This window comes from Rutilus rutilus (genome assembly GCF_951802725.1).
Source record: "Rutilus rutilus genome assembly, chromosome: 16".
Lineage (NCBI taxonomy): Eukaryota > Metazoa > Chordata > Actinopteri > Cypriniformes > Leuciscidae > Rutilus > Rutilus rutilus.
Genome location: NC_140224.1, coordinates 5,419,208 through 5,438,482, shown reverse-complemented (window position 1 = coordinate 5,438,482; position 19,275 = coordinate 5,419,208). Strand labels below are relative to the sequence as shown.

The 19,275-nt window shown below is 38.9% G+C and overlaps 1 protein-coding gene across 9 annotated transcripts; it reads left to right on the top strand.

Moving 5' to 3' along the window:
- The first annotated feature begins 68 nt into the window (after positions 1-68).
- Positions 69-18,242, top strand: brsk1a (BR serine/threonine kinase 1a). 9 transcript variants are annotated; one of them, XM_084434864.1, is made up of 20 exons: positions 69-1,123; positions 1,207-1,301; positions 1,908-1,993; positions 2,103-2,243; positions 3,787-3,903; positions 5,915-5,948; positions 6,050-6,118; positions 6,278-6,424; positions 7,819-7,850; positions 8,075-8,239; positions 8,324-8,421; positions 11,208-11,222; positions 11,337-11,487; positions 11,572-11,632; positions 14,139-14,418; positions 15,364-15,412; positions 15,957-16,080; positions 16,473-16,680; positions 17,373-17,462; positions 17,538-18,242. In XM_084434864.1, the coding sequence occupies exons 1-20, from the start codon at positions 1,039-1,041 to the stop codon at positions 17,717-17,719; spliced, it is 2,229 nt and encodes a 742-aa protein (XP_084290990.1). In that variant the 5' UTR covers positions 69-1,038; the 3' UTR covers positions 17,720-18,242. The 9 variants fall into 9 exon arrangements, with proteins under 9 accessions (XP_084290990.1, XP_084290985.1, XP_084290983.1 ...); XM_084434859.1 differs by having other exon boundaries at positions 13,845-14,418; XM_084434857.1 differs by having other exon boundaries at positions 13,845-14,418; positions 17,517-18,236.
- The last annotated feature ends 1,033 nt before the right edge of the window (positions 18,243-19,275 follow it).

Below are 19,275 nucleotides of genomic sequence, written 5' to 3'. Positions count from 1 at the left end.
CAGATCTGTAGCGAGAGGTGCAGTGGGGTGAGTGTGTTGAGAGGGAGGGTTGATGATGATGAGGAGGAGGAGGAGGAGGGTGTGGGACCCGGATGCTGATGCGAGGAACCAGAACGGAGAAAATAACGCTTTACAACGCAAATACCGTCAAGACACACAAGATATCAGCGATCAGTGCGCAACGTATACATTTGCATCAAAAACATCAAATCCCTAGCCCAAAAGTGGCCAGCGGGCGCGAGCGTGCGCGGGACCGGCGGAGAAGAGAAGGATGAGGATGAGGATGCTGCGGTCTGAGCTCAACATCAGCAGCACAGATGAAACAGATCGGGTAGATCCGCTACAGTGATGCGAGAGCAAGCAGCGCAACCTGGATCTCCTTACAGTGACACACGATCGGACTTGAGTTTTGGGATATGTTGCTAGATATGAATCGGGATTATATTTACCTGTTTGTCTAACAGTAAATGGTAAGATTCTGGTTCCTTTACCTGTGATTCAGGCCTAGCATAAGTGTCCTGAAGGCTTGAGTCCACTTATATTGTATATACAGTAGCCTATACACCGGTAAGGAGGACTTTCTAAATGGTGTTTGTTATGAGGTGATACAGGCCAGCTGGTAGATACATCTAGAAACACTGATCATAAGTCTACTAACAGCAGCTCATCAATACTGCACCTGGCTCTCTGTCATGGCATGCGCTGTGAATTAAAAGTCTGAGAAGGGTGACTTTGATTGGCAAAGCTATGAATTAGGCTGCTTTTATGGACCTAACTCTATCTTTACATTGCCATCTGTATCTTTCCACTCTGCTACATACATGACTCACAGTACAAGCCTGAAAGATTTCAGAATAATTACCAGGCCCGTGTGACTGTTGCCGAGACAGATTTTAGGGAATCCCAAGCTCAGCATGGATATATTTCCGGGTTGTTGCAGACCCCTGCAAGACTATTGTAGAAAAACTCAGCTCAGAAACAGTACGCTGTGATAATATTGCATGCAGTAGCAAGTTTAACAGGAGCCAGGCCGCCACTATGTCTAAGGAACTGTCAGTGACCCAGACAGCTCAGTATGTGGGGCCGTATCGTCTCGAAAAGACTCTCGGGAAGGGCCAGACAGGTAAGGAGACGTCGTTTTCGTCTGTAATTTCTACTGTTTTCAAAGCGGTCATCGCTGATGAATTGTCTGGTGAATGTCAATAGGTCTGGTGAAGCTTGGGATTCACTGCATCACTAGTCAAAAAGTAGCCATCAAAATAGTCAACCGAGAAAAGCTGTCAGAATCTGTGTTGATGAAGGTAAGGAAACAGTAATATTGTACTTTTTATTGCTGTAGTTTTCGTAGTGTCACACATGTCACTAATAATAATTCATTTCAATTTCAATTCATATTCAATTTAAGTGATAATATTCTACCTGTTCAAAGTATTATGTTTTACCATGGTGCAGTGATGGTATCAGATACTATGGGATACTGCATGATTATCATATTCCAGTGTTATTTTAGTATCACTGAGATCCTATTATAATTTTTATTAATAATTAGAATTAGTTTTTCATTTTTACATTTGGTTATTTTGTTTGCCATTTTATTAGCTGTTTTAAAATATGTTAAAAAATGTTAGATATTTCAGTTAATGATGATTTTATTTTAAGTTACGTTTCAAGTAAAAAAGTTTTTTTTATGGTTTTAGATTTGGTTAATTATAATTATGCATGTACGTCATGTACTATGGTATTAACATGCCTTTCCAAGGCCAAAAAACATAGTATTACCATGGAACATGTATCAAAACACAGGAACACCCTGGTATTTTTGTGGTATGGTCTTGCTAATGAAAAGCTACTTTATTGTGCTTCAGAATTTGCTATTTATAACGTTTTTTTTTTTTTCATTCAACCAGGTGGAGAGAGAAATTGCTATATTAAAACTGATCGAACATCCACACGTGTTGAAACTCCATGATGTTTATGAGAATAACAAATACCTGTGAGTTAGAACCCTTTCACATGAATTCTTATAGGCTTCACTCAGAGCACATTGTTCTTTCTGCTTGTTATTTGTCCCTTCTTAAAACATTTCCTCCACATTCATGCAGGTATTTGGTATTGGAGCATGTTTCTGGTGGAGAGCTGTTTGACTATTTGGTGAAGAAGGGCAGACTGACGCCTAAAGAGGCACGAAAGTTCTTCAGACAAATCATATCTGCTTTGGATTTCTGTCATAGTCACTCCATATGGTAAGACACAAATGTGCATACTCACATATACACAAATAATATAAATAAGAACGATAAATAAAATACAACAGTGCCCTGGGGTGAAGCCATTTCATTTTTTTTTTCTCCTAATATTTTGTTAGCTCATGAAAATCATGAACATATTTTTCAGTTTTGTTAAAGGGGTCCCACATTGAAGGCATTATAAATGAGATTTGTTTGTTTACTCACATTGTATTTCCAAAATCATGCTGTATTAAAAGCAAATATAATACTGGAAAATACACCATTTACTGGTGGTTATTTTGAATAGGTTTTCAATTGTATTTGAATATGGTGACAAAAGTATTTGCATATGGCCCTTTGCCCCAAGCTGTTTTGAACCAAAACCTTCTTTTTCATTTCCTTTGTCATAAATTATGCTGCTCCTTCAATATTTAATCAAATAAATATAATTTTAGGTTATTAAAATGCTAAATGCAAATTAATAAAAACTAAAATGAAAGTGCCCCTATTATGCTTTTTCGAATATACCCTTCATGCAGTGTAGCTGTTTGTGAATGTAAAACGTCTGCAACGTTTTAAAGATCAAAGTGCATGACAAATAAAGTTATTGTCTCCGAAAAGAAAGAATCGATTCTCAACTGCCGGAACGAGTCGTCAGTAATTCCAGTCTCACTTCCTGTTACAAACCTACGTAACAATGTAACAAATTTGCATAATGCCAGCCTATGCCTTCATTGGCTGCCCTCGAACAACTTCTATTTTGACCCTCAAACACTGTCGTTGCTGAGACTGGAAGAGTTTGGTTCATGTTGTCGACATGTCGAGAAGTTCCGGTTTTCAATGCGGCGAATCCGCTTTGCATTCATTTCAAAAGGACGAGGACTCGCGCTATAATCGATGTGGAAAAACCGACACCATCATTACTTTTCCTATCACTGTGTATCAAGTGCTGAGGAAGCCTCTAGAGCTGAAATTCAGATATGGTAATGGTCGTTTCATTTCTGACGCGCTGTCGACCAATTACAACAGACTGGGTTGTCTGACCAATCAGAGCAGAGTAGGCTCTCGGAAAGGAGGGGTTTAAAGACTCTTTGAGAAATGAGGTGATGTGCAATATATAATATGAGACAAAGTGTTTTCTGACGTTGGATGCATGTAAACCTATTGTAGGAGACTCCAAAACAACATTAGGGACCTTTAAAATAGCATAATTGGGGCACTATAAACATATAAAAATATAAAGACCATATAAAAAACAAAATCTCATTCAAATAGTGGAGTGGTTTGATAATGTATATCTACATAATGGTTTGTTTTCAACATGAGCATTAAGTGAGGAGTTTTTAGTCACTCATTTCCATATGTGGTGATGGTTGTAGCTCTAGTCTCGAAGTTGAGCAGATACAGGTGTGTGCCCCTCTAAAGACAAGGATGAGTGAAGTATTAATGTTTCTGAATATTTTGTACCCTGTGCTGTATTTATTTCAAAGTATTTTTTCTGTGGAGGGTTGTTGGTGTGCGACGTGTTCAGAACCGCTTGTCCTCTGTGCTCTTGTAGTCATAGAGACCTAAAGCCAGAAAACCTTCTGCTGGATGAGAGGAACAATATCAGGATCGCAGACTTTGGCATGGCCTCACTACAGGTGGGAGACAGTCTGCTAGAGACAAGCTGTGGGTGAGTATTTTGTATGTGCGTGTGGTTTGTAATACTATTGCTTGCTTAATTGCACATTGCAATATGGTTTATGACATGGATATTTCTGTGAAAATTGCATGGAGCTTTCCAGCTTTGTTAAAGTACACAATCAAAATAATTGTTAGCAAATGCCACTTGGTTTAATGTTTTGTTATCTAATGCAATGACATTCATACTTTAAAAATTTTAAAAGTGCTGTCAAACCACCCTCTAAAACTCACGTGTACATCAAAAGATACTACAAAAAGACAAAATATGATCATGTTGATCCATATCGAAAGATGGCAGTACATCGTCGAACACATTGTGGTAGCGGTACTTAAAGTACACGAAAAACATTATAATGATTGACAAAGAACTACTGAATGCACCTTGAATAGGGTTACTGTAAGAAGACTTGTTCACTTAGCTTAGGCCTTTTTTTGCAGTAGGATAGAACTTGATAAATGAATTTGTTCAATAGGCTAATATAAAGTAATTTTATATAGCCCAATCTAGCAACTAGAGAAGTAGGTTCGATTTCTTCAGGACAAACTTTAAAGTTGGCTTGACAAAGGCTTGTTTAAAAGTTGTAAATATTTTTTAAAGTTTGATGTTTAAATAGATACTATAAGAAAAACAGCCAGTTAGCTTGCTAGGCATTGATAGCATGATTTCTAATATGTAAAGCATTAACATAGCATGCTACTAGTTATTATTAACATGTTTAAGCACATTTGGCTAACGTAATTTAGCATGTTGCTGGCAATTTTCTAGAAGTCGTTAGCATGTTTCTAGTATGTTTTAGCTGGTTTTTAGAATCTGCTAAAATAATGTGTTCATGCTTTAACATGTAGCTAGCATTTTTGTAGCATGTTGCTAGAATGTTTTAGCTCATAAATAGCATGATGCTACTATATTTTAGCATGTTGCTAGCATTTTTAGCATGTTGCTAACATTTTTAACACTAGCCTGGTGCTTAGATTAACCTGTTGTGTTAAATTAGTAGATTTAACACATTGCTTGCGTGCTTCTAGCATGTTTAATCACACTAAGTCAGAACAGCCTGAAAGTCTGTGCAGAGTTTGGTGGTCGTAGCTTGAAAGGCAGGGTTGCGATAGACTATATCACAAATCAAAACTCAAAATGTTGCCATTGTTATACTTAGTGATCATAAACACAGCTCAAAAAGTCTCCCTACCAGAGGCCCTCCTTAACAAAACTTAACACTTAGTACAGTTTTAACATTGGTTGAATATAATCCAATACAAGCATTTCAGTCAAATACAATTTATGCAATATGTCAAACCTTTAAACGGGGGTCAACCTGTGAAAACCGTGAACTTGGCAACCCTGGACCAAGGCTGCATTAATTTTAGAAATTTTGGGCCAGATTTACTAACAGCGTGCGTCAGCGCAAACCCTCATTTGTCATTAAAAAACGACTGTCAGGATTTACTAAAGACACGCAGTGAAATATTAGCGCTGACAAGGCATGAACAGGGTTATTTTTACGGCTGACCTTATCGCATATGCATTTGTAGGAGTTTCCCTTTCAGACACAAAACTTATGGGAGGAGAGTATTTATTGAATCATGCACGGTGATTTAGTAAGGTTTGTGCTTGTCAATTTACTGGTATTTGCACCATTATTTTACCACCCCAAAACCACCGGATGCTAATTTGCGCTGCTCTTGGTAGACTGCGTTGGTCATTATGGAAATGATTTGGCTATGTCTGTGTTCTTCAATTTGAACTTTCCACTCCTATTTTTGGAATTGCGCTCTCACGCTAATTTTCCCTGTTTATTAAATCTGGTCCTTGGACTCAGAAGAAGAAGCAGCAGCATTTTATCAAGTCACCATTCCTATTCCTTACTCCTTAACTATATTTCAATTCCATAAATAAATGCTGTAGAGGTTTTTTTTTTTTTTTTTGTAAACGAAAATATTTGTAAAAAACTATACCTTCTCACACCCTTCCATACTCTGTTTTCCCAAACTATTTGCAGATCTCCTCATTATGCATGTCCAGAAGTTATCAGGGTAGGTCCATATATCCTAAAAAGTAACATAGATGTTTTAAAGCATCATTTTGTCTGAAGGTGTACCATTGACCTTACTACCCTCTTTGGCTTCTACTGTAGGGTGAGAAATATGATGGTCGACGGGCTGATGTATGGAGCTGTGGAGTCATTCTCTTCGCTCTGCTAGTGGTGAGGAGGAAATCACTTCAGTTTTAAGGGCATTTTCCTCACTTATCACCTATTACTCATTTTTAGCTCAAAGGTTGTTAAGCAAATAAATGCAACACTCCTTGCATGTCACTACCATCTGTGTTTATGTATGTGGGTGTTCCTGTCTGCCGTCCACAGGGCGCTCTGCCCTTCGACCACGATAACCTGCGGCAGCTGCTGGAGAAGGTGAAGAGTGGAGTGTTCCACATGCCCCATTTCATCCCACCCGACTGCCAGGCTCTGCTGCGGGGCATGATAGAGGTCGACCCTGAAAAAAGATTCACGGTGAGGGCGTACTATGGACTCTGAATAAGCATACTTGTTGTTACACTTGGCTGTTTGCTTCAATTTCACGAGTTCACACTTACATCAAATTAAACAGAGTAAAGATTATGCATATTTGGCGCGCTGTCCGGGGGGAGGGCTCCGAGCTCGATTTTTTTTGTCCGAACCCAGAGTGCTCCCTCTGGTTGTTGTAAGAGTAGTTAGGACTAGAAGTGAGGAGATAGGGTGGTGGAGGGATGCTGTTAAACTGTCAACAAACGGAGGTAAGTCTGCTGTACATATATACCTCTTAACTCGTTGATTGGGTTGATTAACTGAATGTGCTTCCCTAGTGTTTAATTAGCTTTGATTATCTGAATGTGCTCCACAGAGGTGTTTAAATAGGTTCAATTATCTGAACGTGCTCCTCCCGAACTTTGTTAATAAAACATCATGTAGTGTTGTAGTACTCAAGACTCAAGAAGGTCCTGGTCTTGTCTCGGTCTCGAGTCTACTCAGTCTTGTCTCTGTCTCAGACTAATGCCCGGTACACACTGTACGATGATGACCAATCGTGGCGATTTCTGTGGTTGTTGCTCCTACATCGTACAGTGAGAGACGGTCGTTGTCACTGTCTTGCGGCCAAAGATAGCCAGACATGTATCATGATCATCTCACAGTGTGTTTGCTGCTACGACCTACATCTGCTGACTAGCCAATAAAAGTGCACCATGAAATGACGTATTGATCAACGCGACATGGCACTCTACTTACCTCAAGCTCCATTTGCTTTTCCCTAGCCATGACCGTGTCTATATTCTCCTCTTTCACTTCCTCCTTTTTTTTCAGCGCACATAAAAAGCACAATTGCAAAGTGCGATTCATCTTGCTCTATTTGTTTACCACTGGCACATGCTGATGACGTTTTATTCTTCTATGCTAACTTGCGTCGTAGCCTACGATTTAATAAGTGTCATCATCGTACAGTCTACGTACATGTCGTAACCAAATTTATTAGATCCATGTCGTACAATGATTTTACAGGATTGCCGAAATCGAAACAGTCTGGCATAAGAGGACTGTGGATTTTATCTCAAGGCCGATCAAGACGACAGTATATAACATTTAATAATATTAAGCAATAAATATTATTAATATATGAGCACGATTGCAAATGTGATATTTATTTTATACAAATGTTCAATTTAATTATTTATGCAGGTGTAATTGTACCAATTTAGACACCTCTGCAGTGCAAAGATGAGCTTTGTTGTTTTGGTATCAACACGCACTGGTCTTGGTCTTGACTTGGTCTCGGTTTAAGTGGTCTTCACTACAACACTACTCGAGTTATAGCGCCATCTGCCTGTCAGCAGATTACACTATTTACACCATCTGTTGTCCTCCCCCTGCAGCTAGAGGCCATCCAGACACATGCCTGGTATCAGTAAGTATTGATTATTTATATTATTGATTATTTATATTCTTACTATCACTGTAGGTTAGCGAAAGCATATTATTTGTGTGTTTATGGCTGTATTTTATGAATAGATCTCTATTTCTATTAAAATGATTTCAGCCTGTGTCTTTCACAACTGCCAAAATCGCAGATGATTTGTGCAGGCAGCTCACGTTGGTCTGTGTGTTTGTTTGTGTGTGTGTGTGATCAAGAGCTGGACGCAATGAGCCGTGTCCGGAACAGCCGCCCCCGAGGCGTGTGTGTATGGGCCGGATCATGTCTCTGACAGAGCTGGACCCGGATGTGCTGGACAGCATGTATTCTCTGGGCTGTTTCAGGGACCGGGTTAAACTGGCCCAAGACCTGCAGTGTGAAGAGTGAGTGCAAGTACCATGCACATTTTCGCCAGAAAACTACTTAATGTTTAACGTTTTTATTATTTATCTCGCTCCATTCCTCAGAGATAACCAAGAGAAGATGATCTATTATCTCCTGTTAGACCGTAAAGAGCGCTATCCCAGCTATGAGGATGAGGATCTTCCTCCAAGAAATGAAATCGGTTTGTGTCTTTTCCCCTGGATTGTTCATTTACACAGTTAAACGAAGGGTTAAATAAAGTGCAGTTTATAGAATCATATATTTATGACAGATTAACTAATGGTCAGCATCAAGTTACAGGTACTCATGTGAAACCATGTGGCCATTTACATTTATACATTTGGCTGATGCTTTTATCCAAAGCAAATTACTGTATTTTCCGGAATACATCTGAAATCTGCTGCGACTTATTTTCCGAAGCGACTTAAGGTGCCCCTATTATGCTACTTTAAAGGTTCCTAATTTTGTTTTGGAGGTCTCCTACATGGGGTTTACATGCATCAAAGGTAAAAAAAAACAAAAAACTTTTCTCATAATATACATTCCACATCACCTTATTTCTCAAAAAGCAGGGGAAAAAAAGTGGATTCGCAGCGCTGAAAACAGCGTCTTCTCGACATGTAGACAACACAAACCAAACATTCCAGTCTCAGCTACAACTACAGTGTTTGAGGGTCAAAGTAGACGTTGTTCACAGACAGCCAATGAAGACCATAGGCTGGATTTTTTTACTTTGTCACGTAGGTTTGTAACAGGAAGTAAGAGTGGAGTTACTTAAGACTCGTTTCAGCAGTTCAGAATCTATTCTTTCCTTTACGAGACAGAGGGCCCTATTTTAACGATCTAAGCGCATTGTCTAAAGCACACAGCGCAAGTGCAGTTTGGGCGTGTCGGAATCCACTTTTGCTAGTTTAACGACGGAAAAATGGTCGGCGCGCGCGGCACATGGTCTAAAAGGGTTGTCCCTATTCTCTTAATGAGAAATGGGTGTGTTTTCGGCGTAACGTGAAATAAACCAACCAGAGACTCATCTCCCATTCCCTTTAAAAGCCAGTTGTGCTTGCGCCATGGCGGATTAGCTATTTACATGACGGAATTTGCAAACGGAAAAACTGAACGTGTCTCCAGAGAGCAAACGGATCTGCTCGTGTGCGAGGTTAAAGGGTGCGAGCAGACCTTCTACGGGACAAGCCGGATTCCACCATATCTTTATGTACACAATATTAATCTTTTACGTTGTAATCCTTTTATTTTTAATATTTGGCATGTTTGTGTGTTGCTGCGCATCCCTGTGTGTGTAATAAGCAGAGTGTTGTGGACCCGTCTATAGGCGCACATTACTAACGCGCTCTTTAAATTAAAAACATATACTGCGCCATTGACTTTAGACCAGGCTTTTAGACTTTTCAGTTGCCTAAGACTAGCAACGCGCCAACAATGCGCCTGAACACACCTCGTTTTCAGACCAGCAGCCCATGGGCCCTATCTTGCACCCAGCACAATTGACTTTGTACACCGACGCATGTATCATTCCTATTTTGCACCCGCGCACAGCGGACTTTTCCCTCCACAGACGCACGTCGGTAAATTAGGGAATGAACTTGCGCTCCCGGGGGCGGTTCAGCGCAAAGAGGAGGTGTGTTCCGGCGCAAAGGTTCCCTGGTGCTATTTTGCAGGTTTAGAAAACAGTTCCGCCACTGACCAGGAAAAACCTAGTCTAAAGTCAGTGGCGCGTTGCGCATGTTATTCATATGCTATTTTAAGGGTGCATGCTTGGCCATAATCAATGTAGCGTGTGCACAACACGCATACACTTTGCTTATCTCATTTACACACAGACGCAGCAGTTCTCATTTTTAGAAAAACATACATTATTACAAGGAAAAATATTAACACATGAGGGAAATCATTGTGTCCATGAAGATGTGAAAAAATAGGCATAAATCTAGCTTACACATTTACCCACATTTTTATACGCCTGTTTAACCTAAACTAATTTGAGTGGGTTTCTCCCATCCCCATACAATGTCACTTCTCTGTGTTTTACGGCTCTGACGAGAACGTCGGTCTCTTCGGCTGTGAACCGCTCCTGGCGTGCGCCTGGCAAATCCGCCGTTATAATAGCAAACCGCCATGGAACAAGCGCGCCTGCTCTTAAAGGGAATGTGAGATGTCGCTCTTATTGGTTTATTTCACGTAACGCCCAAACCACACCTATGAATAATGAAGCTTCTTCAGACCAACCCATTTCAGATTTGCGTCGGGCGCAAGAGTCATTTATCCCGCCGGTATAATAGCAACAGCGCCCAAGACCCGCCCACAAAGTTACTTGCGTTTCGAAAATAGGGCCCCATGTGTGCATAAATGGGTGCAAATGCATTTGCTATTTAAACAACGTGGCGTGAAAATGATAACTGCGTCAGGCTGAAACTAGCAAAAAACACTTAAGTCACGCATGGCGCTGCATTGCGCCGGGTGTATGATAGGGCCCAATAACTTTCTTTTTCATGCACTTTTATCTTTAAAACTTTACAGACATTTTACGTTCACAAACAGCTACATTACACACTTTATGAAAGCTAATATTCGAAAAAGCATAAGAGGGGCGCTTTAAATAATGCAATTAACATCAAGAACGCAAAGTGCACACGACTTGACATCGCAGCCTATACATCATCAAACTAAAATGCAGTCAGCCAAACATAAAAAGTTAAAGAGCTCAATTTATCTTTATTTAATATGTACAGTTTTCATTCTTGTTCTGTATACTGTTACATTTGAAGGATTTTTTTGTGAAGTGAGTGGAACGAAAAACGTTTACAGTGTTTATAATGTTTGTAAACGTTTCGTTTCATTTACAAGTATTTTACAATATTTCTGAATGTAATGATAAAATGTGACTTATGTTTTTTTTTTTTGCTTTCAACAATGCAATTGGATCCGGTGCGCCTTTTCCGGAAATTACAGTGCATTGCATTCATGGTATACATTTTATCAGTTTTCCTGGTAATCGAAACCACAGCCTTGGCGTTGCTAGCGCCATACTCTGCTGTTTGAGCTACAGGCAAACTGCGAACGTTTTGTCTTTCTGTATAGACCCTCCGCGGAAGCGTGTAGACTCACCCATGCTAACCCGTCACGGCCGCTGCCGGCCCGAACGGAAGAGTCTGGAGGTGCTGAGTGTGACGGAGCAGGGCTCTCCAACACCCCCACGCAGAGCGCTGGACACCTCCACGCACAGCCAAAGGTACACACACACTCATATACACGCTTTAATGCACATATGGAACTTTGTAAATATTGATTTAGCTCTGTTGACTCTCGACCACAGATCTCGATCTGTTAGTGGAGCATCAACTGGCCTTTCTTCTAGTCCTCTGAGTAGTCCCAGGGTAAGTGCCTGTTTGCCAACCTTTTTCTATTAAAGGGATTGTTCACCAAACATGACAATTCTATCATAATTTAGTCACCCTTATATTGTTATTATGAATACAAACAGAGTTACTCAGCAGCGGTGTTGACAAAAATATAATTTTCCCGATACATATTGATACTGAAATATTTGCAATGGTTTTGATACTCATTTTCTGCAGGTATTTTCTGCTCTTCTAGTATAAGTATATAGTTTGTTGCGCTGCGTGTTTAAGAGCAAAGCACAGCACTGTATTCTTACATGCTAGCAGGTTGTGATAAAGTGTTTTTTAAGCGTCTCAGAGTGGCTCGATTCACAATAAATTCAGCAAATTCTACATGCATTTGGGAATGCAACATGTGCCGGTTATGCTTTTTCTCAATCGCATAATCTCCAACATTTTGTGGACAGATGATTGCTGCATTTCACTAAATTTGTAATGAGATACGTTTGTAAACCTGTTGTCACAAAAATGTAAAAGGCTTCCCTAAAGTTTTTTGCCAAAATAAAAGCCTGAGTGTTCAACACTTGCAAGTGAAGATATCAAGACATAAGTATTGTAATTTTACTTCTGCAGTGTAAAATAAAATAATTAAGGTACTTTTTATGAAATAATTTTTTTTTATTTTACAGTGCAGTTGTATTACAATAGTAATATGTTTAATAATAATAATAATAATAATATATTATTGTTTTTATCATATCATCCCACTCAGAGCTATCAGGCCTGCGTAATCTCAAACAGCTTCAGTTTATAAGAAAATACTTTGTTTGTGGTCAAAAGTAAATGACCTTAGTATTCCAATTTTATGCCCTTAATGTTGTGGCATTTTTCTTTGAAAATGGTATTGAATATTGATATTTTTCAAGGTATTGTATCGAAGTTAGAAATTGTTCGAAATAATAATAAAAAAATAGACAAAGCAGTCTATATGACTTGTGTATTAGATTTCAAGTCTTCTAAAGCTCTATAATAGCCTCGTGTGAGCAACAGACTATAATTTTGTAATGCTTTACAATAAGTTTTTGTTTGACATTAGTTAACTACATTAGTTAACTACATTAGTTAACGTGAACTAACAATGAAAAATACTTCTAAAGCATATATAAATCTTAGTTAATGTTACTTTCAACATTTACTAATGCATTACAATCAAAAGAGCTATCTATTAATATTATTTAATGGATCTGAGCTAACATTAAAGGGATACTTCACCGATTAGCATTAAGCTTTGTATCAGTAGAAACCCGGTAGTATTTTCGCATGACCGTGCTTCCCTCCCTCATGTCCCCCTGAGACGAGAGATTTCTGTATTGTGTGTCTGGAAAAAAAAAACCTCAGATGACGCAAAAATCTTCATTTAGCATCAGAGGCTTTTTTGTCCAGAGGCGAGAGACTACAGCCAGTAGGAGGAGCTTGTTCCGCATGTGTTCAACCCGCCCATAGGGGGATCTCACGATAAAACGCCGTCTTTTCAGTTTCCAGTCGACTAGTAGCCTAGCTGTATCATTTCACCCGATACTGCCCTCTGTAACCGGTAGGCGTGGCTTGGGAGTGGCCTCGTAGGGCAGCGAAGCAAGTGCATTCTGGGAGTTGTTGTCTTTCGTCCACATGAGCCAAAAATACATTTTCTGGCTTTTCTCAGTCTAGAAGGCACCAACTTATAAAATAATTTCACATTTCTACTACATAAATGACCCAATTTAAATACACATTCATCTTTCCAGCGGTGAAATATCCCTTTAACAATGAACAGTTGTATTTTTATTATCTAATGTTAACAAAGATTAATAAAAAGTGTCGCTCGTTGTTAGTCAATGCATTAAACAACTAATGAGACTTTATTTTAAAGTTTAGATTTATACATTCACTTTTTAAAATTTTGGGATGAACTATGCCTTGAGGTAGTATTTTGTTTGTCATTTTTCCAAAAGGGCTTCTTATATCTTTATGACACAAGTTGAATATTTAGCCATTTTATCATTCACATTTTCTGAACTTAGTTAATACGAACATGCACATCAGTCAGTCTTAGACACACACACACACACACACACACACACGTCCCCATACACCATCACTGTGCACTAATCCGTATCACCTGCCATTGCTCATTTTCACTCCTGTTTCTCTCTCCATCTGCCACGGCCTTCACTCCTCCACCCGATTCTTCTCCTCCTCATCCCATCAGAGCCCTGTCTTTACCTTCAGCGAGCCAGAGGTAGTTGCCGCCACCAAAGCGGGAAGCGGCAGCACCATCACTCGTCCCAATCGATCGCATGAACCCAAAACGCAGACGCTTCCATCTAAAAATGCACCTGAACGCCCCCTACTCCAGTCCATGAAGTCCCTCCCCCTTCCCGCCTCCTCTTCCCGCTCTCCCTCCCCTTCTCCCCTCTTGTCACCCATTCCCCGTTTCCTCTTCTTTCCTTCTCCATCTGCGGTGCTGAAGTCGGTGACTAAAAGCTTGTATCCCATGTCTCAGGTCACCCCTCAGGGCTCTCCCCTGCCAACCCCCCTGGGTACCCCCGTGCATCACCCCCACCCCCCCACCGCTACCCCACCCTCCTCCTCCTCTTCCTCTTCTTCCTCCCGAGCCGAGGGAGGAAATGTGGGCGTGGGCTCACTCTCCTTGACCCCACCCTCTAGTCCAGGGGGAGGCGGTGGCATGGCGGCCAGTAGCTCCGCCCACTGGAGGACACGCCTCAACTCACTGAAGAACAACCTGTTGGGGTCGCCGCGGTTCCACCGGCGCAAGCTGCAGGGTGGGTGCAGGCGGCTATCTTTACGTTTGGAAGTATTTAATCAAGTAGAGTTGGGGTTTTCAAACTTTTTGGTGCCATGGACCCCTAAAGACCCATTTCTGGTGACAAATAAAAAATATTATATCTGGAATATATTTACCTTTTATTAAGTTGACACTATCTTTTTTCTTCCTATTATTAGAGTACTTTTAGATGTATAAACTTGAAGAAAAATGAAGTTAATAATAAAATAAATAATAAAATAATTGATTAATCTCATTATTTCTGACCTTGGATACCAGAATGAAACAGTAAAAGTTAAATAATATTTTTATTTATTTACTTACTTACTTACCCAATTTTTTCTAACATACTTTTCATTACTTTAAATCAAATAAACATTAACTGCGATAACAATTAAATGTAAAACAATTTTTTGCGATTAATCGCAAAACATAAACGTTTGTAAATATATATGCAAAGTATACACACACATATATATATTTTTACAAATTTTTAATGTTAGATGCGATTAATCACGATTAATCGATTTGAGAGCACTAGGAACAACTTTAATTTATTTTATTTTTATTTATTATTTTTCAACATTTATTATTTTCTTTTACTTTAAGTTTAACTACTAAAATTAAATAAATTAACAATAATCTAATAAAAATGACAAAAACATAAATTTAAAAAACAAAATGACTGAAACTTTAACAAAAACAATTAAAGTGAAAAAAAATTATATTTCATATAAAAATGAAATCTAATTCAAAATATTAACAAAAACTGTAATATAATAGTATATCAATGATACTAACATAGCACTGCTTGCGTCCCTCTGGTGGTGCCTGGATCTCAGTTTGAAAACCCCTGAAATATAAAACTGTCAAATAATCAAATTTAGTTAATGTCAGGTTGTATTCGGTCTATGTTTCATTCTTACTCTTACCTTTCCAATAGTGCCAACCACAGAGGACATGTCCAGTTTAACACCAGAATCCAGCCCAGAGTAAGAAACATTTCCCATCCCAGCACATGTGTGATGCCAAGAAGTCTGTCAAAGAATCATCGGGATAGAGTTGCATTCTATTTTAAAGGGTTTACTGTATATTGTACAGTTTATGTTACATTAATGTATTCCCTGAGGTCCACTTATAATGTTAGGAAAAGGTTTTTGTCCTCCAATTGAGCTATTACCTGTTTTTGCTACTGTTCCTTTAGGTAGCATATGAAAAAGAAACAGTTTCATTAAAGCTGTTGAGCATCTTTATAAAATTCAATTCCCATACATTCTAAATAAGAAATATTGCAAAAGCTCAATGTCTAACAGTCTAACATTCGACAGGGAATATTTTAGTGACATCCTCCAGATTCTAAACATGAAATGTTCCAGATGTCAACACTCACATTTTGAATAGACGTGACTTGGTGACTTGTATGTGCTATTGAGAGAAATATATTGACAATAGTAATCTGTAGTTTATAATTCTTCAGTGTGCTGCATTATTTTGACCAGTTTTACAGCTTTTCTGTCTGTGTTTGTGTTCCGGCAGGCTGGCTAAAAGGTCCTGGTTTGGGAATTTCATCAGTTTGGAGAAAGAAGAGCAGATATTTGTGGTCATCAGAGACAAACCTCTTAGTTCCATTAAAGCTGATATCGTCCATGCCTTCCTCTCTGTGAGTCTACCTGATTTGCGCAGCTTTTTGTCGATGGATTAAACATTTTAATAAATTGTATTACATGACATGAATCAGATTCATCTAAATTAATCACATACACACTGCTGTTCAAAAGATTGGTGTTTTTTTGTTTTTTAAACTCTCTTATGCTCATCAAGGCTGTATTTATTTGATCAAAAATACAATAAAACAGATTTTTTTTGGTAATATATTTATTTTTTTTATTTATTCCTGTGATGCAAAGCTGAATTTTCAGCATCATTACTCTTCAGTGTCACATGACCCCTCAGAAATCATTCTAATAAGCTGATTGATTGATTGATAAACAGTGATGATGTACACGCCTAAACGCATCAGTTCTTTTCTTTCTCTCTTGCTTTTGTCTTCAGATTCCCTCCCTCAGTCACAGCGTAATCTCTCAGACGAGTTTCCGAGCAGAATACAAGACTTCTGGAGGTCCGTCTGTCTTCCAGAAGCCCGTCAAATTCCAGGTAGACATCTCCTTCTCTGAGGGGGAAAGAGAGCAGGAGCGGGAGAGAGAGAGGGATGGACAGAAGGATTTTGGAATATATAGTGTAACTTTTAGCCTCATATCAGGTAAGAACTGCTTTTTTTATAAATGATTTATTTGCTCACTTCCAGTAAAGTATCAGAGCATTTCATTTGTTGTACAGAAACAAAACAGTGTTTAAATCACTCAATTTTACAACGTCCAGCAGCGACACCAGCGGATAAAGTTTCTGAAGGAGGTAGCATTTGTTTTGCAGCCAGTATAAAAAAAATTTAAGCAAATATTAATATGCTAGTTATTGTAAAAAATTTTTTTTTACAGTATATCATTGTTGCAGTTTTCTTAAGCAGTATTCAATTACTTATCCATTACCATGCTAAAAATCTTTCGAAAGTTGTCATGATTGAAATAAATGTTATAGCAATGGTAAGATAAAACGATTTTCCATTTAACCTGGAAAATGGAAATCATTAAACTTTGTCTATTTCAATGCATTAATTTTTTTTTATAGTAAACAGTATTTTACATATTTTCTCAAAAAAAGTTAAATGTTCATGAGACTTTGATTTTAATAAGTATGATTATAAAGAAGTATTACAAGTGTAAAAAAAAAATGGTGCCTTGAACACGGAAATCGTTTTCATTATTTCCATTCATTTATAACATTTCCATTTGACTAAACAACACTCAAACCCATAAAGGGGATTTTGCCACCTCATTTCAGAGGCCAACTACACACCACTGACGTTAAATGATGTGTGTGAATTCATATTTGTAGGTCCAAGTCGCAGATTTAGAAGAGTTGTTGAAACGATTCAAGCCCAGTTGCTCGGTGCTCATGATCAGTCCATGACGCAAACTCTTTCAGGTAAGAACGAACACATATCATGAATTATTCCAGCCTGTTTCCACTCCTCCGTAGCCTTTTTTTGCCTTGTGCCAGATGAGAAGAACGGTCGCCCTCCTAGAACACCGACCAGACAAAACTCCCGGCGGTCCGAGGGCGGAGGCGATCGGTGTGAATGGGTGGAGCGCGGCGAGAGCGGGGTTTTACTCCAGCGCAGGGGTTCGGGAAAAGAAAGAACCCGCCTACTTTCCTCCAGTGGAACACAATCACAGCCCTAAACGAGAAATATTGTGAATAATCAGCAACCCATCAAGATATTAGCCATGATATGAGACAAAACTACTCAAACTTTCCTTTTCCCCTTCTCACTTCAGAACAGCATGATGGTAAAATTGTTTTTAAAGGAGCTTTTTGAAAGCCGAATGAAACCAAATACTGATACACGAACAGTAAACGGCCTCTTTGTGCAAGAACACGGGATGCAATGAAGCAAAGAATCATCTATCTCCACTGAACATGAACTTCTGAGATCCGAGGAACACCTCTGGAAATGATTTAATTGGTCATCCTGGACAATGCTTTGATTTCTGCTGTATTTTCTCTCATGTGATTTGGATGTAATGTGCAAAACTTGAGTCTTAAGACTTTATAATGACATTCGTGAAAGGTTCCGGTTGTGGGTAGCACACCATCTGTTCCTTACAGTCCTGCTATCTGTTTCAGCAATCCAGTAATTATAGCAACAGAGATCTTAGTCCAATTAGTCTGAATTTTTATCCTCCAAATCATGTTTTTAACATCAACAAAAAAAAATATTTAGTGATCCAGATCCAAAAGCTATCAGCACCAAGAGTCTGCTCAGTCATATGCAATAAAAATCAATAAGCTACAAAAGATTCAGTTTAACAAAGCTGCACACGCTGAATCTTTTAAAACATGATTACCTCTATGAGCGGACAGACTCATGATGATTTTATGACCGTAAATAGTACCGTTGCTCACCAGCCCTTCGTCATTATCTATAGACAAGTTCATTTTCACTCTCCACAGAAATGCTGCATGCTAAATAACATCACCCCTCACAGCAAGCGTCGCCCCTAATGACTGAATGTGATTGTAAAGCAATTGTGCGTGCGTTTACACATCGAAATCTGGCCTCGATTCACCCTTTTGTCGGCTCCAAAATGCGAGAGCGTCTGACTAATGGACGATTCCCATGACTGTTGTCTCCGACAAGAGTTCAGATGTAACGTTTCCCTTTTAAATGCCAAAGGGAACGGGAACGGGAATCTCTCCAAAATACGAAAAAGGATTTTCATCCCAATTCTCTGTTGCTGCAAGACTTTTGGTTGAAGCCAACCAAGTGAATGTCGTTGACTATTTTACTTACGAATTTTGATTTATCGAAAATAATTTGTTTGTGTATTACTCTGGGGATTTAAAAAGAGTGGCCATTAGGTGTACATATCTGTGTTGGAATGTTTGGGGTATTAAAAATACATATTTTGGGAGAATATAATAACGATTCCAAAAGACATTTTTGGTTTCCTAAAGAACCTTTGGATGAACCGTTTTTAAAGTGCCCCAGAATGCTTTTTCAAATATTATCTTTTATGCAGTGTGTAATGCAGCTGTGCTTTAGAATAAAGGTATTCTAATTCTTATTCTATCCTTAAAAAAATCGATTCTGAACTGCTGAAACGAGTCGTCAGTAATTCCAGTCTCACTTCCTGTTACAATATAACAAATTTGCATAATGCCAGCCTGTGGTCTTCATTGGCTGCCCTCGAACAACGTCTGCTTTGACCCGCGCTCAAACCCTGTCGTTGCTGAG